This window comes from Oncorhynchus keta, chromosome 31, assembly GCF_023373465.1.
Source record: "Oncorhynchus keta strain PuntledgeMale-10-30-2019 chromosome 31, Oket_V2, whole genome shotgun sequence".
Taxonomy (NCBI): Eukaryota; Metazoa; Chordata; class Actinopteri; order Salmoniformes; family Salmonidae; genus Oncorhynchus; species Oncorhynchus keta.
In genome coordinates this window covers 17340157-17365519 of record NC_068451.1, presented here as the reverse complement: position 1 = coordinate 17365519, position 25363 = coordinate 17340157, and the positions used below count along the sequence as shown (strand labels likewise).

General features: G+C 45.0%; 1 protein-coding gene across 8 annotated transcripts in view; it reads right to left on the bottom strand.

Moving 5' to 3' along the window:
* The window catches only part of LOC118364567 (oxidation resistance protein 1-like), a 212208-nt gene that overhangs the window by 16721 nt on the left and 170124 nt on the right, over positions 1 to 25363 (bottom strand). For 5 of the 8 annotated variants that reach the window (XM_035746213.2, XM_035746216.2, XM_052489778.1 and 2 more), the window contains 5 exons: positions 17345 to 17452; positions 13769 to 13882; positions 3996 to 4157; positions 3204 to 3388; positions 378 to 1090 (listed from right to left, as the gene is read on the bottom strand). In XM_035746213.2, coding sequence (XP_035602106.2) covers positions 378 to 1090; positions 3204 to 3388; positions 3996 to 4157; positions 13769 to 13882; positions 17345 to 17452 — 1282 coding nt within the window. The remainder of the gene's footprint in view (positions 1 to 377; positions 1091 to 3203; positions 3389 to 3995; positions 4158 to 13768; positions 13883 to 17344; positions 17453 to 25363) is intronic. The other 3 variants (XM_035746217.2, XM_035746218.2, XM_035746214.2) reach the window with 2 other exon arrangements.

The window sequence follows — 25363 nt, the reverse complement described above, 5'->3', positions numbered from 1 at the left end:
CACAGTTCTCTCTCCCTTTTTTAGTCCAGTTACAACTGGGGAGGCACAAAGGTGTGACAGGAGGTTATCAGGAGCACACTGCATCCGAGGTGTACGGAAGCAGCCGGAGCCAACCTTCCTGTGATAGCACTGGGAGCTTCATTAGAATAAACATGATGATGATAATTGCAGAGATGGCAAATGGCAGCAGCATACCTGGCAGCGAGGCTGTGTAATAATCTGCAATAACTGTCAATAGATTTGCCTTCATGTTGAGAACTCAAGTAGGGTGGAAGCTGAACATATTTTCACACCTACTGAAAAACAATGTAAGTGCATATTGTAAGGATATATATTTCATATTTTCATAATACAACAGAGACATGTTATCTCACTACCTTCTGCAGAGTTCTGTCCCTCCTCCTTTTTTGTTACATTCTCCATTTGCTCTGTGGCTTGTTGCATAGTGTGACTCTTCCACATCTTCCTCAGTTCCTCCACGTCCGTCTCGGAGTCCCGGGACCCTTCTCTGCTCAGTTTGGGCCTGTCCCCTGGACTCCCCTCCTGGCCGGAGGGCTCCCCAGGCCCGGTGGTAGAGCTCTGTGAGGCAGGGCGTGAGGATGGTCCCTGGCCTTGTCCCTGGCTGGTGGTGAGTGTGCTTGGTGCTGCCTTCTCCACATCCACACTGTGCTGCTTGGAGCCCATGGGAGACTGGCTCCGGGCCGTGTGGCTGTCTGGATTGTCTACTGCTGTGGTGGGTTGTTTCCCCTGGCCATCCACTGGCGGCTGGCTGACTGATTTGCAGGCGCAGCTTGCGGCCCCTGGGGCTTCTCCTGGGGGGATGAAGGCCTCCACCTGGGTGACAGTTTGGATGGAGTCTGTGGAGGCTGTGGCTGAGGAGGATATGTCCAGCCGGGGGTCTTCGGAGGAAGTGGCCTCCTCCCGAATTGGGGAAAGCTCTGACTCTGTAAAGACGTCCTCGGAGAAGGAGCCCTCCGTGCTGCGGGGGGCCGCGCTGCCGCTGCCGTTGCCCGGGACTCTCAGACGTTGCTCCGGGTCTGGCTGAGAGGAGGTGGAGGGCCCGCGCTCTGACGTCAAAGGCTCCAGATGTCTAGATAGGGAAGAAAACAGTAAAGAAGAAAATACAAGTTAGAGAGGTCTGAATTTGAATGCAGCAGAATGGAACCATTTTATTTGGTTTATTACAGTATAATGTGGAGAGACCAGGTGAAACATGTCATCCTCTCAATATGGAATTAATATGAATCATGTTTGTTTGGCGCAAAAGTGAACGGCTCTGCATAATAATCTGAAGAGGTTTTGTACAGTAAATTAACAGGGACACAGTGTAACAAAAACACTGTGCAGACAGCCAGCCAACTAACAGGATTCCTCTACATACAGTAACAGCGCACTAGACTCCACATGTTCTCAAAGACCTCGTGGGAATAAAATAGTTTGTTCCTAGGTCCACCGGTGTCTATGATAAAACACTGGCGTTTGTTATTGTGTGCTCTTTAAGACAGAGAGAGACAGAGAGAGTCTGCTTGCATCATATTTGAGAAAACAGCTGTCCTCACACACAGAGACAATGGCTGCGTTTCAATCTCAAAGTACAACCCTCAGCCCTTGAATGACGTTTTACATCGTCACATCCGAGTGTACCTTAAATGTCCCTTGCCCAAGCAAGGGAGAGTGATGATCGGAGAGGCAACGTAATTGGTGGAAATCTGGAAGTTGAGCTTAAAAACAATCAACCTAAAGCTATTAATGTACCTAGTAAGCTAACGTATCTAGCTAAAGCTATTAATGTACCTAGTAAGCTAACATATCTAGCTAGCACTCCTGTCAGGTAGCTGGCTACAGTTACCCGTAGCTGGCTAGCTAGTTTTATTGTTTGGTCATTTATTCTTATAAATGTCAGAATTCCCCAAAATATGTTTATGAATCTAGCTCCGTTTTATAGGCTCCTCACTACGAGACTAAGCTAATTTGCCAATGCTAAAATCAATGTCTATATATATTTTCTAGCAAGCTAGCTTCAATACTTTTTTCTGACATGCCAAAAATGCAGCCTTGTTGATCAAATTTGACATTTCGCGGCCACCAGAGTTTGACATGATGTGACTACAGTTTGCATTGAATTGTGGGTCGTATCAACCCCGCAAGTGACCAAAATGGTTTACTCGCTCCTTTGGGCTAAATCGAGGGCAGAGGGGGTAACGTTAGTGAATTGGACCTCCACTTAAGATGGCAATCAAACTGCACCCGGTTTCGACGGGGATTGCCCTGAGGGAAAGTGGCTAGGGCAAGGGGTGAGGGGGTATAAATAACGTGTTTGGACTGCAGCCAATAACCATTAGACGTCACAAAAGATGCTCCATGAGATCTGAACACCTAACACAGCCCAAATCCACCACTGAACATTTTCACAGACATACTGGATGGGCACTAGAGTGGAAGGGCTAAGCATAGCTCTATAGTTACAGTAATAATAAATGTTTCCGAGCAGACACTTTCATCCAACTTACAGTTCAGTAAGTGCATACCTAATTAGCATGTGTATGTGATCTGAACTCACGACCTTGGCATCGCTGCCGCCGCGTTCTTAAAAGCCACAGAGGAACACAGCTACAAATAACTAATGCTTTGGTAAGATTTCATCATAGTATTAATATAACACAATTATCTTGATCTGAGCAAACAATCCACGTTAAATTGCTAATAAAAACAGAGACGGTAGGAGATCTGTATGTGGGTGGCATGCCATGGAGATAAACTAAGCTGGCTGCTGAAGTGGATATATTATTACATCAAGCAAATGGGTGAGCAATCCAGACGTAGGTAGGTGAATGCATAGTTAATTAACCTTGCTATAATTGCCATTTCCTTTTCCTTTTTGGCATGGATATAATGAATCTGTTGGATGGTTTCTGATGTAATCAGTGTGCGCCTGCAGTGCCGGGCTGATGAAGTGATTACGGAGGGGCTGTGATGTGTAACCAGGGATGGAGTGGTAGAAAAATATGTGGGTAAACGAGTGATGTGTAACGTAAACGCAAACAACGTTAATTTTGTGTAATAGGTGCGGAAACGCTACTCCTCTCCACTACATTCCTGTTACTGTGGTTCAGTAGGCACAAAACGGATGCTACGGTGTGCTCTAATGAACGGGACCCCTGTGTGTGACTGTCAGACAGACAGACAGACGACAGGGCTCTTACGCAGGCACGGCTTCTCTGATCTTGCTGTCAGTGATCTCCTTGTAGATGGCTGCAGACATGACCTCCTCCAGGGGACACATGTAGCCGTACTCCTCACAGCCGTGCTCCTGCACCAGAGGGTCCATCCTGTGGGGGTCAAACATGATGTTGTTGGGCGTCACCAGCAACACCCCGCTCACCGCACCCTGAGGGGAGAGAGAGAGAGAGAGAGAGAGAGAGAGAGAGAGAGAGAGAGAGAGAGAGAGAGAGAGAGAGAGAGAGAGAGAGAGAGAGAGAGAGAGAGAGAGAGAGAGAGAGAGAGCGAGCGAGCGAGCGAGCGAGAAGTGGGAGAGAGAGAGAAAGAGAGAGAAAGAAAGAAAGGGTTAGACGGAGTAATATAGTTAGAGCATGAAAAAGCTGGCAGTGAAAGAAATGTGTCAGCCATTTACTGGAGGAGATATATTACCTTGCCAGCATAAATAAACAAAATGGCTGTACTGTACTGCAGGTATCCAAAAGAAACTGAAGGATATTGACTATGAACAGGAAGCTCCAATACTGACCTCCCTGTGGGGGTGAAAGCTGCAAAGCTTTGATTTAGACTGAATGGATCAATATTGGTTTCATTTTGTTCAATAGCATGGATATGAGCTACTAGAGGTGGATGTTGGCTGGCGGAGGGCCAGCATTCCTGAAAGTCCTCTGAATTTCTCCATGAGCTTACCTTATAATACAGTACTTATTTTATATATAGAAAATACTATATATATTGTATAGTACTGTAATATATATATGAATATACATGATATGTACCTTGCCGTCTGTGATGTACTTGCAGTTGATTTTGAGGAACTTCTCTGTCAGGGCCTCTTCCTCCTCGGAGGTGGACGACACTACACGGGCCTGGCGGAGTGCTGAGAACACCGGAGCATGGTGATGATGGTGAGCCTCTGGCCTGGGAGCGCCATCAGATTCCTACAGGCGTGGCCATTTTGAATAACAGGAGAGGAGGGAGAAGTAAAGGGTGGACAAGAATGAACACATTTATCATTTAGTGATATGTTAAAAAACAGTTAGTTATAGCTTTAGATTATCCTCCAAATCATATAGAATAGATCAAGTCAATAGAACAGTATCAACAGCAGCGTATCAATTCAACAACACTCAACGCTCAAACTACATTGAGTTGATTGTAATCAATATAAACAATCTTAGATTTCAGTAACAAACTTCTTGCACACATCACATACCATAGAAATAGAGGTAATATCATTCAAGTCAATGATGGCATAATGGGTGGACTGGCAGCCATTTTGAGTGGCAGCCATTTTGAGTGGGAGCCATTTTGAGTGTACCCATGGCAGGAAGTAAAAGCAGGAAGTATACCCTTCAATTTGTGCTGTGATTTCAACTCAACTGACATTACAAAAAAAATACATTCCATTGCAGTTAGTTGAATGAACATTCTACATTACTGTGGCAATCTAGCATCTGTTTATAAAAAATTGGAAAATACCATGAAGATTATTGCTTCACAATATCTGGCAGCCATTGTGAATGTACATAACCATGAGTTTACCAGTCAAATATCCAGGGTTAGAGCTTTCAAGCCGTTCTATTCATTCTATTTCTATGTCACATACTCAAGCGACATGTTACATTGCATGTAACCTGATTATATAACAAGTGATAATAATGAAGAAGGAGTTGGCAAAATCAGAACTAAGTTTGTCTCCCTACATCATTACATTTACATTTAAGTCATTTAGCAGACGCTCTTATCCAGAGCGACTTACAAATTGGTGCATTCACCTTATGACATCCAGTGGAACAGTCACTTTACAATAGTGCATCTAAATCTTAAAAGGGGGGTGAGAAGGATTACTTATCCTATCCTAGGTATTCCTTAAAGAGGTGGGGTTTCAGGTGTCTCCGGAAGGTGGTGATTGACATCAAACCAATCAGCCAGGGTATCTAAATATACAGTGGAGTATAGTTAGTCTACATGTAGCAATGTTTTCTGCACTGCTAGCCAATCAGGTTAACAAACAGACAGAGACAGAGAAACACATGTACACTACATGACCAAAGTATGTGTACACCTGCTCGTCGAACATCTCATTCCAAAATCATGGGCATTAATATGGAGTTGGTCCACCCGTTGCTGCTATAACAGCCTCCACTCTTCTGAGAAGACTTCCCACTAGACGTTGGAACATTGCTACAGGGATTTGCTTCGCTTCAGCCAAGAGTATTAGTGAGGTTGGGCAGTGATGTTGAGCGATTAGGCCTGGCTCGCAGTCGGTTTTCCTATTCATCCCAAAGGTGTTAGATGGGGTTGAGGTCAGGGCTCTGTGCAGGCCAGTCAAGTTCTTCCAAATCAATCTCGACAAACCATTTCTGTATGGACCTTGCTTTGTGCACAGGGGCATTGTTGTGCTGACACAGGAAAGGAGCTTCCCCAAACTGTTGCCACAAAGTTGAAAGCCCAGAATCATCTAGAATGTAATTGTATTCTGTAGCGTTAAGATTTCCTTTCACTGGAACTAAGGGGCGTAGCCCAAACCATGAAAAACAGCCCCAGACCATTATTCCTCCTCCACCAAACTTTACAGTTTGCACTATGTATTGGGGCAGTTAGCGTTCCAAACCAAGATAAATCTGTTGGACTGCCAGATGGTGAAGCGTGATTCATCATTCCAGAGCTTTACACCACTACAGCCGATGCTTGGCATTGCGAATGGAGATCTAGGCTTGTGTGCGGCTGAGTCGTTGTTGCTCCTAGACGTTTCCACTTCACAATAACAGCACTTACAGTTGACCAGGGCAGCTATAGCAGAGCAGAAATTTTACAAACTGACTTGTTGGAAAGGTGGCATCCTATGACAGTGCCACGTTGAAAGTCACTGAGCTCTTCAGTAAGGCCATTCTACTGTCAATGTTTGTCTATGGAGATTGCATGGCAGTGTGCTCATTTTTTTTTATACACCTGTCAGCAACGGTTGTGGCTGAAATAGCCGAATCCACTAATTGGAAGGAGTGTCCACATACTTTTGTATATATAGTGTATGTCTCCCTACATCAAACCAATCAGCCAGAGTATCTAAATATGCAGTATAGCTAGTGAGTGTTCATTTGTAGCAATGTAGCAATGTTTCTGCACTGCTAGCCAATCAGGTCAACAAACACACAGAGACAGAGATGTATGTCTAATCAGATACATTAGTAAACGAATGCACTTCCTGTAGTCTGAAGTTCATAATGGCAATTAGATAGAAAAACATATCTATATGAGGCTGAAGCATTCACCTTTATGGTGGCTTGCTAGTTGATGCTTGATTAGTTTAATAGAAACAGAATGAGAAGTGCACATGAAGACTATTTAAATACAGCTCTGTTATTCCTCCATCTACATACATCATACACTTCGTCATGCAAGTGTGTGTAGATCAGTAGACGGACTATTCTTCCTGTACTGAAATGTTAACTGAACTCCAGCACTGCCGATGTACGCAACGTACACTGAGAAATGAACTCTCACTCAGTCTCATGGAACATGAAACTGAAATATCAGGCAGACATTACCTAACTACAGATGTGTGTGTGTCAGCAGTCTGTCTGTGTTATTGATCATATCAGCTTCATGTAACCCAGTAATAGACTCAGGGTAAACCCATGCTCCTGACCCAACCCAATCCCTGACCATATGGGCCACGACGACAGCAAAGACCCTGTTTAACCCTGTTCACTCAACAAACAGACAGTGTTACTGTTCTTATGACAAGTAGAGGTAGAGATTTAAGTTTTACGATGTGTTATTATGTACAGATCCAGTTTCTACAGTAGTATCTGCTGCATCTCACGTGGAGGACTCAGGGCTGTGACGGTCATGGAAATATTTGTTTTGCTTTTCAGACACACCGTTTCTCCTTTCTTCCGCTTCTGACTGCATGTGATGCCATAGAAATAGAATTAATAGAATGGGCTTCCCCATTCAAGTCAATGATGGCATAATGGGTGAACTGGTGCCGATTTTGAGTGTACCCCATAGGAGTAAAGCAGGAAGTAAAAGCAGGAAGTGTACCCATCAATATGTGCTATGATTTGTTGATTCAACACAACGTACTTTGCAAAAAATACATTCCATTGCATGAGCCACATCAGTTAACATTATTTGAATGAACATTCTACATTACCACAAAAATGATAATACCAGGCAGCCATTACCAGGCAGCCATTGCGAGTGTACCCATGAGTTTACCAGTCAAATTGCCAGGGTTAGAGGTTCTAAGCCCATTCTATTCATTGTTTGCTACAACACCTTGCTTGTTTCAGCAGTGGGCAACAAAGTTCCATCACATTGTTAAGAGCCCATGTTATCACAGAAACTGAATTCAACCGCATGAACGCCTGGCCATCATGCCTTCAGTCAGCTGTTCAAAAAAAGGAGGGGAAAAAATGCAGGTCATTTTATTTATGATTGTCTTTATCCATAAACGTTTGTGCCAACCCTACTACAGTAATTTCTAGGCACTGTCTGTCAGATGTACTCCAGCTCCACCGTTGTAAACAATGATAATGATTTATCCACAGATGGGGTATCTGCTGCCTGCAAACACCATACATGGTGGAGCTGGTCTTTGTGAGCAAGGCCACATGGCCTGCCAGGCTGTGTGACTGGCTGCAGAGCCAGACGGAGGAAAGGAGAGATGGAGGGATAGGGACGGTGTGGGAACAGGAGCCAGGCGGAGGGATGGATGGAGGGATAGTGAGGGTGTGGGAACAGGAGCCAGGCGGAGGGATGGATGGAGGGATAGGGACGGTGTGGGAACAGGAGCCAGGCGGAGGGATGGATGGAGGGATAGGGACGGTGTGGGAACAGGAGCCAGGCGGAGGGATGGATGGAGGGATAGGGACGGTGTGGGAACAGGAGCCAGGCGGAGGGATGGATGGAGGGATAGGGACGGTGTGGGAACAGGAGCCAGGCGGAGGGATGGATGGAGGGATAGGGACGGTGTGGGAACAGGAGCCAGGCGGAGGGATGGATGGAGGGATAGGGACGGTGTGGGAACAGGAGCCAGGCGGAGGGATGGATGGAGGGATAGGGACGGTGTGGGAACAGGAGCCAGGCGGAGGGATGGATGGAGGGATAGGGACGGTGTGGGAACAGGAGCCAGGCGGAGGGATGGATGGAGGGATAGGGACGGTGTGGGAACAGGAGCCAGGCGGAGGGATGGATGGAGGGATAGGGACGGTGTGGGAACAGGAGCCAGGCGGAGGGATGGATGGAGGGATAAGGACGGTGTGGGAACAGGAGCCAGGCGGAGGGATGGATGGAGGGATAGGGACGGTGTGGGAACAGGAGCCAGGCGGAGGGATGGATGGAGGGATAGGGACGGTGTGGGAACAGGAGCCAGGCGGAGGGATGGATGGAGGGATAGTGAGGGTGTGGGAACAAGAATATGGTGGGATAGAAGGTTGGAAGAATGAAGGATGGAGGGATAGGGAGGGTGTGGGAACATGGCGCAGACAGAGAGATGAAGAGTAGGCGTGCAGGTCTGCTGTGTGTGAGACACCAAACCCACAGCTGTCTGCTGGCCTCTTGACACCCTCCCACACCTCTCCTGTCTCTGTCTCCCTGGGAGCACCAGCCCACGACTACTGACCCACCGGCACACTACTAGCAACACACACGCACACACACACTGGCAGCTCATGTGGCTGAGGGGGCAGCTCAACATGCTAGACAAAAAAACTACTGGCTGGGATTCCAACCCGGTCACTCTGGCACACAACAAGACTGTGTTAGCCCTTAGAGCTAAAACCTAGGCCTTCACTGAACCACCACCGTTACAGGAACATTATACATCAGTAGGAAAGAGAACATGACACTTGAGTGGTGCTCTCCTTGGTCGGTCACTGTCATCCACTTCAGGTGGATATCTACAGTGCTTCACCCCTCCTCTCTTCACTGGCACATTCACTTCCTAGTGACTCATGCGCCAGTCCTCTCTGTTCTGCTGCAGTAATACTACAGCAACATGACAAGAGGTATTCACAGCCTCCAATAACACACAGCTCTAGGTAGAATCCCAAATGGCACCATATTCCCTATATGGTACGCTGGTTTCGACCAGGGCTCATAGGGCTCTGATCAAAAGTAGTACACAATGTAGGGAATTAGGGTGCCATTTGGGACACAATCCAACTGTCCCCCAGCAGCACATAGCTGACAACAGAAATCCGAACACTGGCCTGGTTTAAAATAAACAGTCCTAACATGTCCTTCTTCCTCTCTTAGACAACTTCCTCCATCCCCCTATCATCACAGGAAAGGAGGCAGATCACAGGAAGGAAGGGGTGGTGTGTGAGTCTGTGGTGGTCTAGCGCAACACTGTGAGCTAACCCTCCCACTCTGCCCTATCATTCGTATGAGAGATACTCTTTAACAGTGTTCCAGTGTCATTCTGTCATCATGGTGTTGTTCATACCATAAACCAGCACTAGGCCAAGTATGCATAATATACTGTTTCCCTCAGGTACTTGGACAGCGGTCATATACACTGAGGATTGTATGTTTCATGTGGAGCCTGATCAGGGTTCTAATTCAAGGCTAGGGGTTTGGGGAATGGGCACCCCCTCTGTCCATAAGAACTTAAATACCTATGTGAACCCCACAATTGTCAAAGATATCAACGTGTGTGTGTCTCTGTGAGAGGAGGTGTACACTGGCCGACCGGAGAGTGGGAGAGAGGCTAAAGATGGAGGAATGGAGAGAGGGAGGGATGGGATGGTGTTATCACATGGTACTTTGATCCCAGAGGCTAAGAGAAATCAATCCAGTCTAGAGCTGCTTGCTAGGTGGAGGGAAGAAAGCTGACCCTGATATAATGCTATGGATATTGCATCCATCCATTGAGTTGCTGCTGTTTGCTTTGCCAAGGTTGCATCCCAAATGGCACCCTATTCCCTTTAAAGTGCACTACTTTTGACCAGGGCCTTGGTCAAAATTAGTGCACTGTAACAGGAATAGGGTGCCACTTGGGACGTGCCCATAGTAGCACAATCCCTCTAATAATATATATATGTGATGTTTTTTTTCTTTCAGTAAACCTATATTGCAGGGATCATCAAAAAATGTATTGATCGGATGGTCTGGGAGCAGGAACACAATAAAACTAGTATTTTTAGATTTCAAATTGACTTTTGACAAAAACATAATAATTTCAAACCTTGATTAGATTTGGGGACATTGCCCTACATAGGGTGCCGTCTTTCGAATAGCAAGTTAAAACGGGTACCCTGACTCTCAGTGGTCATTCAAAATTGCATGGAACTTATTGTAAGAGTAGGGGTGTTCACCCGGTGTCCTGGCTAAATTCCCAACCTGGACTTTGAATGCACAGAGACACTGTGATGAGATCCTGAGGCCCATTGTCGTGCCATTCATCCACCTCCATCACCTCATGTTTCAGCATGATAATGCAATTAATGGAAGCTGTAAATGTCCCAGTTCTTCATTGGTCTGCATACCCACCAGACATGTCATCAATTGAGCATGTTTGGGATGCTCTGGATTGACATGTATGACAGCGTGTTCCAGTTCCCGCCAATATCCAGCAACTTCGCATGAAAGAGGAGTGGGACAACATTCCACAGGCCACAATCAACAGCCTGATCAACTCTTTGAGAAGGGGATGTGTCGCACTGCATGAGGCAAATGGTGCTCACACCAGATACTTTCTACACTGTAGAATAATAGTGAAGACATTAAAACTATGAAATAACACATATGAAATCATGTAGTAACAAAAAAAGTGAGATCCTTCAAAGTATCCACCCTTTGCCTTGATGACAGCTCTGCACACTCTTGGCATTCTCTCAACCAGCTTCACCTGGAATGCTTTTCCAACTGTCTTGAAGGAGTTCCCACATATGCTGAGCACTTGTTGGCTGCTTTTCCTTCACTCTGCGATTCAACTCTTCCCAAACTATCTCAATTTGGTTGGGGTTGTGTGCCCAAACTATCTCAATTTGGTGGAGGTTGGGTGATTGTTGAGGCCAGGTCATCTGATGCAGTCCTCCATCATTTTCCTTCATGGTCAAATAGCCCTTACACAGCCTGGAGGTGTACAAAAATACCCACCTGCGGGCCAAAACTACCTGCTAGTTGGGGAACCCTGCTATAATGATTCATGAAGATTTTTAGGAAGACCGAGGGACTCTTTTAGCCAAATGTTTGACCCCATATATTAACACTCCACAACATCCAGTGCCATTTACACTCCAATAAAACATAACAGAATAGAATGACTAGTGACTAAGACAAGGAATTAATTCCTTCTCAGAGCCCTTCAGGACAAACCACCTGCCTGCCTGAGCTTCCGTCCTGTACTGTATGGCCTTGCAGACAGGCTGCAATGTCGACTAAACAGAGAGAGTAGAAGGCTAGAAGTGGAATACTGTGGAAAATTTAACCACAGCTCCCCCATGTGGACATGTACATGTTCTGCAACCATGAGCAGAACAAACATATACTGTAAATTCATGGGATGCATCTTTTGAATCTTTTATCCTGATTCTCCTATAGAGATAGGTGGATGTTGGCAAGGTGGCAGAGTAGAGGTGAAACCCCGAGGTCCGGGCTGGGTTACCTGAGCAGCTGTAGTTTGGCACCAGCCACACTGCAACGGGCTAGGCAGGTAATTTACACTAGTCCTACATTCCCTGGCCCTAAAAATAGTGGCCTCTTCTGTTCTGTGCAACAGAAGGAAGGAAGTGAGGGTGCCAGAACACAACAGAACAGGATAGGACAGGGAGAGTGAGAGAGGTCAGGAGGACAGTGAGCTAGGCTGGCTACGGTCACAGCATGAGAATCGAATGCCAGCACAATGGCTAGCCAGCCATGACATCTCATGTCTGCCAGACATTACAGCCTGTTCTGTGCGGCCAGTGGAGCATGCTAAGGGGAGGACGGCTCATAGTAATGTCTGCAACGTCGCGAATGGATTGGCATCAAACCGTGTGTTTGATACCATTCCACTCCAGCCATTACCACGAGCCCGTCCTTCCCAATTAAGGTGCCACCGACCTCCTGTGTGTGTGACCACAAAAAGGGTTTTATAATTAAAAGATCATTGAGGTTTAGAAAAAGCATTGTGCTTATTGGATCTTTGCTCCACGTCCTGTTGAGGTGATTTACCCTCCTCTGTCTGTCCTAGAAACACATCATGCTTCCTCTCTCTGGAATAACTGCTGTATTCATTCCAAATGGGACCCTGTTCCCTATGTAGTGCACTACTTTTGACCAGGTCCCATAGAGCTCTGGTCAAAAGCATAATGGTGCCATTTGGGACATGCAGGCTATCTCGCTGGTCATCTGAGAGAACAAGCTCTGTTCATTAGTTTCTCTAAATATCAGACAGAGCATCACACTAAATAGCTTCATTTCTCCACAGTCACACACAGCCCTTTCCCTCAGATCCTCGTCCTCCGCTGAGAGCCAAGAAATAGGCTCCTGTTCTTACAGGCATGACCTAAATAGATAAGCACTAAATAAACTAACGACGGGATCCTTCTTCCAGCCTGAGTAGTGTTGAATTTATGCAGCTAGTTTGGAAAGGCAGCAGTAGCAGAGGAACCCATTTTCTGATAACATTCTGACAAAACAGTGCCTTGTCGCCATGGAGACCACCTGGGACAAACAGTCATATTTCTTTGGGGGTCAGAAGGTTCCTGTGTGTTTAATGATTGGCTCGTTTGGTGCCCCGTTGAAAGGGCAATCTATGGAGCAGGAGGGTGACACTCCTGACCTGATCTGAGAACAATGGAACATGTCAGCTTTCAGTATTCCTTTACAGAGGACTAGATAGGCCTGATTCCAGACCTGCTAGAACCAACCACACTTAAAGGCATTTTCCTAAGCTATACTGCAGTGACATGGTTACAGATCCACCATAGTTGCTGGAACAGTGAAAACCTGCAGATATTTGATCCCCTGTCCCTCCCCTGGTCAGCAGTCAACTAACACATTATTCCCTCTTATATACTGAGGTTGTCAACACGACCGTTCAGTAAACAACAAACTAACTGTGTCTTTATTGGCTGCATGCTTCTTTAAATGGAGACTAAATGGTACAGTAAAAGCAGTGGCATTTCAGCTATCACCGCCTCAGAGCAGGGAAGTGTGAGGGAAGTCACCTAACATCACTGTAACTAACTATTGCTTAATGGGCAGAACAAAGAGCCATTCTATTACCTGGAGCTAGAGCCATACAACACGTCTGTATACTGTAGGTCAGCAAACAATGGAGAATTAGTACATTACAGACCTATTCTGCTCATAAAACATAATGCATCACTTATTGTCTGGTCTGTCCCGGATTGTCTGGACAGTATGAGAGTTGGCCCTTCACATTTTAAATCGGATTTGTGATAGATATTTATGCAGGATTTCTGATAAAGCCTTCTAATCGCACTCTATGATAGGTGTTGTACGTATGTGTGTGTGTTCTTGTGAGCAGACGCATGGTGAAGGGAGAATGCCAACGCGTTCATTGCGAGTGAGTGTCTGAATGCCGACATACCGTCACCTTCTCTAAGTCAGCGTCTGAGGAAGTGGGAGACAGAGGGCTGATGGGACTTAGGGAAGGGGAGCTCCCCACACTGGATATGTGTTCAGGATCAGGAACGTACAGAACCTGCAAACACAATCCATGTCTGGATTTAAACAGGCTGATACACAGAGTTCTGATACACAGAGAACATACAGTTGAAGTCGGAAGTTTACAAACGCCTTAGCCAAGTACATTTAAACTCAGTTTTTCACAATTCCTGACATTTAATCCTAGTAAAGATTCCCTGTCTTAGGTCAGTTATGATCACCACGTTATTTTAAGAATGTGAAATGGTAGAATAATAGTAGAGAGAATGATTTATTTCAGCTTTTACTTATTTCATCACATTCCCAGTGGTTCAGAAGTTTACATACACTCAAGTAGTATTTGGTAGCATTGCCTTTAAATTGTTTAACTTGGGTCAAACGTTTCGGGTAGCCTTCCACAAGCTTCCCACAATACATTGGGTGAATTTTGGCCCATTCCTCCTGACAGAACTGGTGTAACTGAGTCAGATTTGTAGGCTTCTTTGCTGGCAGACGTTTTTTCAGTTCTGCCCACAAATTTTCTATAGGATTAAGTGATGGCCACTCCAATACCTTGACTTTGTTGTCCTTATGCCATTTTGCCACAACTTTGGAAGTATGCTTGGGGTCATTGTCCATTTGAAAGACCCATTTGCGACCAAGCTTTAACTTCCTGACTGATGTCTTGAGATGTTGCTTCAATATATCCACATAGTTTTCCTTGCTCATGATGTAATCTATTTTGTGAAGTGCACCAGTCCCTCCTGCAGCAAAGCACCCCAACAACATCATACTGCCACCCCCGTGCTTCACGGATGGTGTTCGTCGGCTTGCAAGCCTCCCCCTTTTTCCTCCAAACATATGGCCAAACAGTTCTATTTTTGTTTCATCAGACATTTCTCAAAACAAAGTATGATCTTCGTCCCCATGTGCAGTTGCCAACCGTAGTCAGCTTTTTTTATGGCAGTTTTGGAGCAGTGGCTTCTTCCTTGCTGAGCGGCCTTTCAGGTTATGTCGATATAGGACTCTTTTTACTGTGGACATTGAAACTTTTGTACCTGTTTCCTACAGCATCTTCACAAGGCCCTTTGCTGTTGTTCTGGGATTGATTTGCACTTTTTGCACCAAAGTGGCCTCCCGGGTGGTGCAATGGTCTAAGGCACTGCATTGCAGTGCTAGCTGTGCCACCAAAGACTCTGGGTTCGAGCCCAGGCTCTGTCGCAGCTGGCCGTGACCGGGAGGTCCATGGGGCATCGCACAATTGGCCTAGCGTCGTCCGGGTTAGGGAGGGCTTGGCCGGTAGGGATATCCTTGTCTCATCGCGCACTAGTGTCTCCTGTGGCGGGCCAGGTGCAGTGCAGGTGTTTCCTCAGACACATTTGTGCGGCTGGCTTCCGGGTTGGATGCGCGCTGTGTTAAGAAGCAGTGCGGCTTGGTTGGGTTGTGTTTCGGAGGACGCATGGCTTTCGACCTTCGTACGGGAGTTGTAGCGATGAGACAAGATAGTAACTACTAACAATTGGATACCACGAAATTGGGGAGAATAGGGCATAAAATTCAAAGGGAAATAAGGTGCGTTCATCTCCTGAGTGGTATGACGGCTGCGTGGTCCCATGGTGTTTATACTTGCGTACTATTGTTTGTACAGATTAATGTGTTACCTTCAGGTGTTTGGAAATTGCTCCGAAGGATGACTTGTGGAGGTCTACAATTTTTTTTCTGAGGTCTTGGCTGATTTATTTTGATTTTCCCATGATGTCAAGCAAAGAGGCACTGAGTTTGAAGGTAGGCCTTGAAATACATCCACAGGTACACCTCCAATTGACTCAAATGATGTCAACTAGCCTATCAGAAGCTTCTAGAGCCATTACATACATTTCTGTAATTTCCCAAGCTGTTTAAAGGCACAGTCAACTTAGTGTATGTAAACTTCTGACCCACTGGGATTATGATACAGTGTTTAATAAGTGAAATAATCTGTCTGTAAACAATTGTTGGAAAAATGACTTCGATGTCCTAACCGACTTGCCAAAACTATAGTTTGGCATGGTTGAAAAACAAGTTTTATTGACTCCAACCTAAGTGTATGTAAACTTCCGACTTCAACTGTACATGCAAAGACAGAAGAGACTATGAAAATATGTTTTCAGCATGATTTATGACATCCCAAGATGGACAAAAAAAAAAGTGAAAGCACACATTTCGTGTCCTAAAACCATCCGATATAATATATCTCACACTGTGTCTGATGTTTTAAAGAGTTCATAATGATATGACTAAGTCATCATAGGTTAGGTTGAATATAGTTATTGTCCTGTGAGTGTGTCTGTTGTTCAAGCACTAGATTAGCATGTGTTGTTGGCGTTAAGGATCTTGAGAGGCTCTACTTAAGTCTCCTTGTCCCCATGCAAGCAGGGCCAGACAGTTAAGTGGTGGTGAGTGTGTTCTGACTGAATAGGCCCAGTATGACGCCATGGCAGGCTAATGCTGACAAGTGTGGCCAGGGACAAAACTGGAGTGGAGTTTTTCTAGTTCCAGTGTGTGTGTGTATGATAATACTGGTGGAGCTAGGGCAGTGTTTGGTCATGGAACCCAGTAGAGAGATGTTGAGAGCCCTCCAGAGCTGGCTGGCTGGTTGGAAACAACATCAACAACCCTGCATTGTGCATCATGTTGCTGAGTGCTGCTACTGACTCTGACTGTCAATGTGATTGCAGACTCCCTGGCTTGACTCTCCATTTAAGTAGATTTGAGTGGCTCTGGACTGATGCCAGGAAAATACAAATTTTGGCTGTTTGTCATGTTTTGGGGTGCTACTTGGAGCCTCAGACAGTTCAATAGGACACAACCAAAATAGGAGACATTGAGCCCAGCAAAATTGCTTTATCAGGGTTCTGCTCTGTAGCTACAGAACGAAACAATCCAAAACTAAGTAAAAGTGGGAGGTACTATCTGAACTTTGTCCAATAAGACATGCTTGTTTTTTGTTTTCTGTTATCAAACGTTTTACTCCTAATGAACAGGACCCATGAAGTTGTACCTTTTGAATGGTATTGCCTGAGGACTGGAGGGATTTCAACACTCTGTTTCCCATGACACAGATGTCTTAGTGGAATAAACACACAGATTGTTTTAATTCTTGTGAGTGGTTAGTAGTGACACCATTATATGCCATTGACAGAATCAGTGGGAAGAGAGAGCAGGGATGAGGAGTGGGTGAGTGTTAGTGGTTGTGGCATGGAGGATAGATGCAGTGAGAGAGACACACCAAGCATGAGTGTAGTAGATTGGTGTTTCCCAATCCATTCCTCAGGGAACTCCTCCAGGACTGTACTTTTGTGTTACAGCCCAGTATTAGCACACCTGGTTCAACCTAATCAAGGGGTTTGTGACTACCGTAGTTGACTATTTGAATAAGGCATGCTAGTGTGAGGCTGGAACAAAAAGGTGCTGCCCAGGGGATCTCTGAAAGGAATGGACTGGGAACCAGTGATGGGTATACAGTAGATTGTGTTCACACCTGGCCAGGACAGATGGCTCTGGAGAACAGCTTGTTGAGCTGAACCAGCTCGTTGGGTGTGGTGTCAAACTTGAGCGCTATGTTGTTCAGTGTGTCCCGCGTCTCCACCTGGAGGACCACAAAACAGAAGAGAAGCACAGAATATCAAAACACTTGTACTGTGCTGGCTGGTCCTCCTGGGTCCCACAGGAGAAGGAGAGCAACTCTGCTGCATTATCTTCTCTCAGAGATGAACATGGACTTTGTGTGTAGTAGTGTATTCAGACTGGCTTGGTGTAGTTCAGTAGTCTATTCAGACTGGCTTGGTGTAGTTCAGTAGTCTATTCAGACTGGCTTGGTGTAGTGTAGTAGTGTATTCAGACTGGCTTGGTGTAGTTCAGTAGTCTATTCAGACTGGCTTGGTGTAGTTCAGTAGTCTATTCAGACTGGCTTGGTGTAGTGTAGTAGTGTATACAGACTGGCTTGGTGTAGTTCAGTAGTCTATTCAGACTGGCTTGGTGTAGTGTAGTAGTGTACTGGACTGGCTTGGTGTAGTTCAGTAGTCTATTCAGACTGGCTTGGTGTAGTGTAGTAGTCTATTCAGACTGGCTTGGTGTAGTTCAGTAGTCTATTCAGACTGGCTTGGTGTAGTGTAGTAGTGTATTCAGACTGGCTTGGTGTAGTTCAGTAGTGTATTCAGACTGGCTTGGTGTAGTGTAGTACTGTATTCAGACTGGCTTGGTGTAGTTAAGTAGTGTATTCAGACTGGCTTGGTGTAGTGTAGTCGTGTACTGGACTGGAGATGGTGTAGTGTAGTAGTGTACTGGACTGGTTTGGTGTAGTAGTGTATTCAGACTGGCTTGTTGTAGTTCAGTAGTGTATTCAGACTGGCTTGGTGTAGTGTAGTAGTCTATTCAGACTGGCTTGGTGTAGTGTAGTAGTGTATTCAGACTGGCTTGGTGTAGTTCAGTAGTGTATTCAGACTGGCTTGGTGTAGTGTAGTAGTCTATTCAGACTGGCTTGGTGTAGTGTAGTAGTGTATTCAGACTGGCTTGGTGTAGTGTAGTAGTGTACTGGACTGGAGATGGTGGATGTTCATTAAATAGCACCACTGACTACACTAACTGGTGGTAAGGAAGAGCATATGTTTACATGAATGTCAATATGAGCCTTGTTTTACCGTATGACCTTACTCGCATGATACCAACCCACCAGGCAAACACCTGACGCTCACATTCAATCATCATCCAGTTTGGTTGACATCTTAGTATATTTGGCCCAGTGGATAAACAAACTTAGTAAAGGGGGACACAGGACGTAATTTACATACATTACACTATAGGCCTACAGCTTGTGACACTCGGATGCAGACCGAGTGTCACAGATATAACAGCATGTGTGGGTTGACATTGAGGCAGACTGGCAACTATTCTATCTACTTCCTGTAGCCAGCTGTGTCCTTTAAAGTGCATTAGCCAGATTCTTCTGGTAGCTATATAACTGCACTACAGAGATATGTGTCTGAGCTGGTAAATAACTCACAAGTCCTGTGGGGTTCTGCCTACCAACTAACGATGACAGGGGTGTCAAGAACTCCTAGTGTGTGGGAGAGGGGGCTCGTGGGAGAGGCAGGAGAACAGAACTGACGGTGTGTGTGTGTGTGTGTGTGTGTGTGTGTGTGTGTGTGTGTGTGTGTGTGTGTGTGTGTGTGTGTGTGTGTGTGTGTGTGTGTGTGTGTGTGTGTGTGTGTGCTGCTGACAGTGACTCTGAGTTGTATAATGGTGGATCATGGTGCTGTCATGAGACTGGCTCAGTCAGGTGACTTCATAGGACAGAAGAAGGAAACAATTCAAAACAACATGGAGGAATGTCATTGTCTGCTCTTCTGAACTTGTAAGATAAACAACTTCTCCCCAGACAGGAGAACAGTCTTGGGCCTAGACAGAAAGACAGAAAAACGCACACACACACGCACACCATGTACACACGCACCCTCACACACAGTCATAAGCAATGCAAGCAGGTATTAACGTGAGCGCCAGACACACAAGTCAACAGACACATTGGAAAATGAATAAAGCAGGAATATTGTGTCAGTGACAGTCACATATGACACCAACCGAATCATTTTCAAATGCTAAAAACACAGAAGAAACAGAATAATACAGAAATACAGAGGAATACAGAAGCTCAAATATAAAAACAGAAGTTCAGCCAAACCACAACGGCCATGTTGCATGCGCGAGCGTTGCAAAATAAATGTACACATACATGTGAACTACCATCTTCCTAGCCAAGCACTAAAATAGTCCTTGGTTCTATTTGAGAGACTCTACGCTCTGCAAGTCCCATCTTTATTGGATACCAGTTATTGAAGGTCTTTGCAGTGTCAGCAACTCTAATTCGGCTGGAGACATAGAATATTCTCTCACTGATCCTCAACACAGGGGCGCCTCAGGGGTGCGTGCTTAGTCCCCTCCTGTACTCAAATCAAATAAAATGTTATTGGTCACATACACATGGTTAGCAGATGATAATGCGAGTGTAGCGAAATGCTTGTGCTTATAGTTCAGACCATGCAGTTATATCTAACAAGTAATCTAACAATACTCCCTGATCACCCACGAATGCATGGCCAAGCACAACTCTAACACCATCATTAAGTTTGCTGCCAACACAACAGTTGTAGGCCTGATCACTGACAACGATGAGACAGCCTATAGGGAGGAGGTCTCGGACCTGGCAGTGTGGTGCCAGGACAACAACCTCTCCCCTCAACGTGAGCAAGACAAAAGGAGATGATCGTGGACTACAGGAAAAAGAGGGTCGGACACGTCCCCCATTCACATCGATGGGGCTGTAGTGGAGCAGGTCGAGAGTTTCAAGGTCCTTGGTGTCCACATCACCAACAAGAGAAGAGGGCATGACAACGGATTTTCCCCCTCAGGAGTCTGAAAAGATTTGTCATGGGTCCCCAGATCTTCAAAAAGTTCAACAGCTGCACCATCAAGAGCATCCTGATCGGTTGCATCACCACGTGGAACGGCAACTGCTCGGCCTCCGACCGTAAGGCGCTACAGAGGGTAGTGCGTACAGCACAGTACATCAGTGGGGCCAAACTTCCTGCCATTCAGGACCTATATACTAGGCGGTGTCAGATGAAGGCCCAAAACCCCAAAAATGTTGAAGTCATAGATTGTTCTCTCTGCTACTGCATGGCAAGCGGTACCTGAGCGCCAAGTCTGGGTCCAAAAGGCTCCTTCTACCCCCAAGCCATAAGACTGCTGAACAACTAATCAAACAGCCACCTGGAAAATTTGCATTGACCCCCCCTTTGTTTTTACAACGCTGCTACTCACTGTTTATTATCTATGAACAGTCACTTTACCCCTACCTCGACTAACCTGTACCCATGGTCATTGACTTCAGTTTTTATTTTTTAACTTTAGTTTATTTAGTAAATATTTTCTTAACTCTATTTTAGCATCACAGTAAGGTCTATTTGGCGCATGTGACAAATAACATTTGATATCTTGCATTCCATGTGCATATGGGCACTGTGCGTCATGGCTGGATAGGCTGCGCCTCCGCTCTCAAAATCCATGCCATAACCAATCGTGTTACCGCTAAGTCCAGCTTTTGGTTGATTTTAAATATCCCCACCAGCGTTACCTGAAATTGGCCCTTTGGGGCACGTTTTTAAGGACACACCTCAGACATTGCCACCCCTTCCATCTCAGTGCAAGTGAGCTCATATAAGACAGCTAAATGACCAATCCTGGTGCAAAAGTTTTAGAAAACAGAAGAGTGCCAGCTTTAACGGGTCGAAACTGCAAAAGAGCGTGTGTTTGACAACTGCACTGGCTAAACACCAGCAGAAAATAGAGCCCACAATGTTCATGTCCCAGGACAAACTAGCTAGCAACAGTTAGCTAACTAAATTGTCCATGAATGTTTCATGTGTGTTTAGAACTGACACAAAATTAATATAATTGATTCACAGTTGATTTTGGTATTTTAACCTACGTGTCATGAACCCATCTGGTGGGGATAGATAAAATCAACATGATGGCGCACGCATGGCTGATGTAGTCAGCATGTTAGCAACCATGGACCTCTATCTGTGTGTGGTGTTAGGGAGGAATGACTAAAAACTTCAATATGACCCGACTAAATTTCACATAGAAATATGAATGATATATATGTCATTGAAAGCAAGTCTAAGAAGCTGTACATCTGTTCTATGTGCGCTATTTCTATGCTGCCTGTTTAAGTATCCTTTACTTTTGCTTGTGTACACCAGCTTCAAACAGCTGAAAATACAATATTTTGGGTTATTGAAAATATATTTCACAGCGGTTAAGATGGTACAATGATTCTCTACACTGCTTGTCTTGTCAAATAAAATGAAATTAGGCAAACTATTAGAATTTTTGCTACCAGGAAAGGGCGGCGTGATCTATTCATATTGCACCTTTAATTATACTATACACCCTGTTTCTTTCACAACTTAAAATCCCAATACCATCTTTAGAAGACAACAAAACAATTCTTATTGTTCCAGTGCGAGCTACATGGGGAAAGTGTGAAATACTTTGTGAGATGAGGACTTCACTCACTCGCTATTTTGGATGTTAACTGAACCGGACACCAAGCTAAATAACTAAAACAGAATCAATATCAAACCATGCCTGTATAAACGCTGGAAATGACAAATTTATGTAAGGAACTTTTCAATATAACCAATTAACACTGGCTGCATCTGAAAAAACACCCAATTTCCTATATAATGTAGTGCACTATGTTTGACCAGGGCCAGCACATGGCTCGGTCAAAAGTAGTGAACTAAACTCAGCAAAAAAATGAAATGTCCTCTCACTGTAAACTGTGTTTATTTTCAGCAAACTTAACATGTGTAAATATTTGTATGAACATAACAAGATTCAACAACTGAGACATAAATTGAACAAGTTCCACAGACATGTGACTAACATAAATGGAATAATGTGTCCCTGAACAAAGGGATGGGGGGGTCAAGATCAAAAGTAACAGTCAGTATCTGGTGTGGCCACCACCTGCATTAAGTACTGCAGTGCATCTCCTCCTCGTGGACTGCACCAGATTTGCCAGTTCTTGCTGTGAGATGTTACCCCACTCTTCCACAAAGGCACCTGCAAGTTCCCCGACATTGCTGGGTGGAATGACCCTAGCCCTCACCCTCCAATCCAACAGTTCCCAAACGCACAGCGTTGAGATTGCCTGTAATGACAACAAGCTCAGTCCGATGATGCTGTGACACACCGCCCCAGACCATGACGGACCCTCCACCTCCAAATCGATCCCGCCCCAGAGTACAGGCCTTTGTGTAACACTCATTAGTTTGACAATAAACGCAAATCCGACCATCACCCCTGGTGAGACAGAACCACGACTCGTCAGTGAAGAGCACTTTTTTCCAGTCCTGTCTGGTCCAGCGATGGTGGGTTTGTGCCCATAGGCGACTTTGTTGCCGGTGATGTCTGGTGAGGACCTGCCATACAACAGGCTTACAAGCTCTCAGTCCAGCCTCTCTCAGCCTATTGCGGAAAGTCTGAGCACTGATGGAGGGATTGTGCGTTCCTGGTGTAACCCGGGCAGTTGTTGTTGCCATCCTGTACCTGTCCTGCAGGTGTGATGTTCGGATGTACTGATCCTGTACAGGTGTTGTTACACATGGTCTGCCACGGCGAGGACGATCTGTCCGTTCTGCCCCCTTGTGGCGCTGTCTTAGGCATCTCACAGTACGGACATTGCAATGTATTGCCCTGGCCACATCTGCAGTCCTCATGCCTCCTTGCAGAATGCCTAAGGCACGTTCACACAGATGATAAGGGACCCTGGGCATCTTTCTTTTGGTGTTTTTCAAAGTCAGTAGAAAGGCCTTTTTAGTGTCCTAAGTGTTCATAACTGTGACCTTAATTGCCTACCGCCTGTAAGCTGTTAGTGTCTTAACGACCGTTCCACAGGTGCATGTTCATTAATTGTTTATGGGTCATTGAACAAGCATGGGAAACAGGGTTTAAACCCTTTACAATCTGTGAAGTTGTTTGGATTTTTCAAATTATCTTTGAAAGACAGGGTCCTGAAAAAGGGACATTTCTTTTTTTGCTGAGTTATAGGGAATAGGTTAATATACCAATGACCTATCTTTTAGAACTGCCAAATTTTGTAGTCTTATCCGATTTGTAACAGATGGGCTTTTACAACATATCATGTTGATGAATAAAGTGTCTTGAAAAGGAAGGCAGAGAAAGGCACTGCTGTTGATATCAGAAGCCAAACAGTTGGACTAGGAGACACCAATGATAACCACCACATTTACAGCCTGTAACATGGGCAATAACAACATCTTAAAAGTACAAGCCCAACAATAAAGGTCTACAGTATTTATAACTTGGTGTGCAGTACTTAAGAATACTTAAGAGTGGCAGTGTTAAATTAGGTGTTAATTATATTTTTTCGCAGGAGATTGAATAAAAGTCTGTCTCTTCGGACAGAAAGCCAACTCCTATTTTAGCTGGTTGGGAACATAAGCAGACAGTCAATATCCACCGCATACTGTTACAGTCTGTAGCTCCAACACTAATGCAGGCAGCACAGCCATTCATCCAGACTAGTTCAGCAGTAGCAGCACACTGCATTGATTCTTCCTGAGTACCATTTGCTAACATCTCATCCATGGACTATTTCTTTTTAGCTTTACCTCCTCATTTCAGCACCAATACAGCCTGTTTCAGCACCAATACAGCCTGTTTCAGCACCAATACAGCCTGTTTCAGCACCAATACAGCCTGTTTCAGCACCAATACAGCCTGTTTCAGCACCAATACAGCCTGTTTCAGCACCAATACAGCCTGTTTCAGCACTGTTTCCTTATTGGACGGTAATTTACTGCCTGTTGATGGGAATCATTAATTAACAATTATAATTATTAAATGTGTATTGCCTAACTGTTAGAGTCTAACAGTTAGACAATCTAATATTAGGAGGACACACACACACACACACACGCACATACATACAGTATGTTCCAGACATCCTGGTGACTGATAGTGGTCACCTTGTCTGACTGAGAGGACAAACTGACTCAAGAAGGAGAGACAGACAGAGCTGACTAATGGTGCCATAGAAAGACACACATGACCAAAACTCTACCCTGTGGTGGAACATCAGCCTGGATCCAGACAGACCCTTGGAACAGCAGTGTGTAGCCTACCATCACGTTGATGCTTTCTAGGTCAGCTATAACCTGGCCCACATACAGTAAATGCATAAACATATACATATATATAGAGACAACATTTTCTAATCAAGGGATTAATCAAGCCAATTCAATTCCCAATAAACTGATGTCAAAACTGATGGAATCCAAAACAAGGTGAAATGTGAGTCACAAAACAAGAAAAGGAGTCAGTGTGAAGCAATCAAACAGGAATGAATATAGATTATATGTTCTGCAAATGGTTTAATCATCCAGAATGGAATATCAGAAGGACTATCGCTCCAGAGGCTTTCAATGCAGCCTGTCTGATGAAGCCTGGATATGTGCATATGGGATGACAGTTGCCATAGCGACTTTGTCTTTACCACCCTAATGGCATGCATTGTGTGTGCCACTGCTGTGCCGTTGTTCATCATTCAGATGCCTAATTTTACAGCCATTACAACTGACAGCTAGGACAGACATTCTCCCAGTCAGAGGCAGAGGACACAGAACAGCAGTGGAGACCGTGACTCCAATTCAAGCCAAGTGTGTTGATTTTTAATCTGAGGGTATCCTGCTATTGACACACTTGTTGAATTATGCAAGAGAACATGACAACAACAGTAATTCATGAGGCAGTCTAGACAGCGCAGGTGAGTGCAGGTAAGGTAGACAGAGCAAGTGTTTGGTGGTTACAGCCCCCCCTTTATGTTAATTTAAAGATATATGCAAATACACAGTGTATTTCTGCAAATCAGGCACCTATCATTTTCTTTATTAAAAAAACACTATAAATT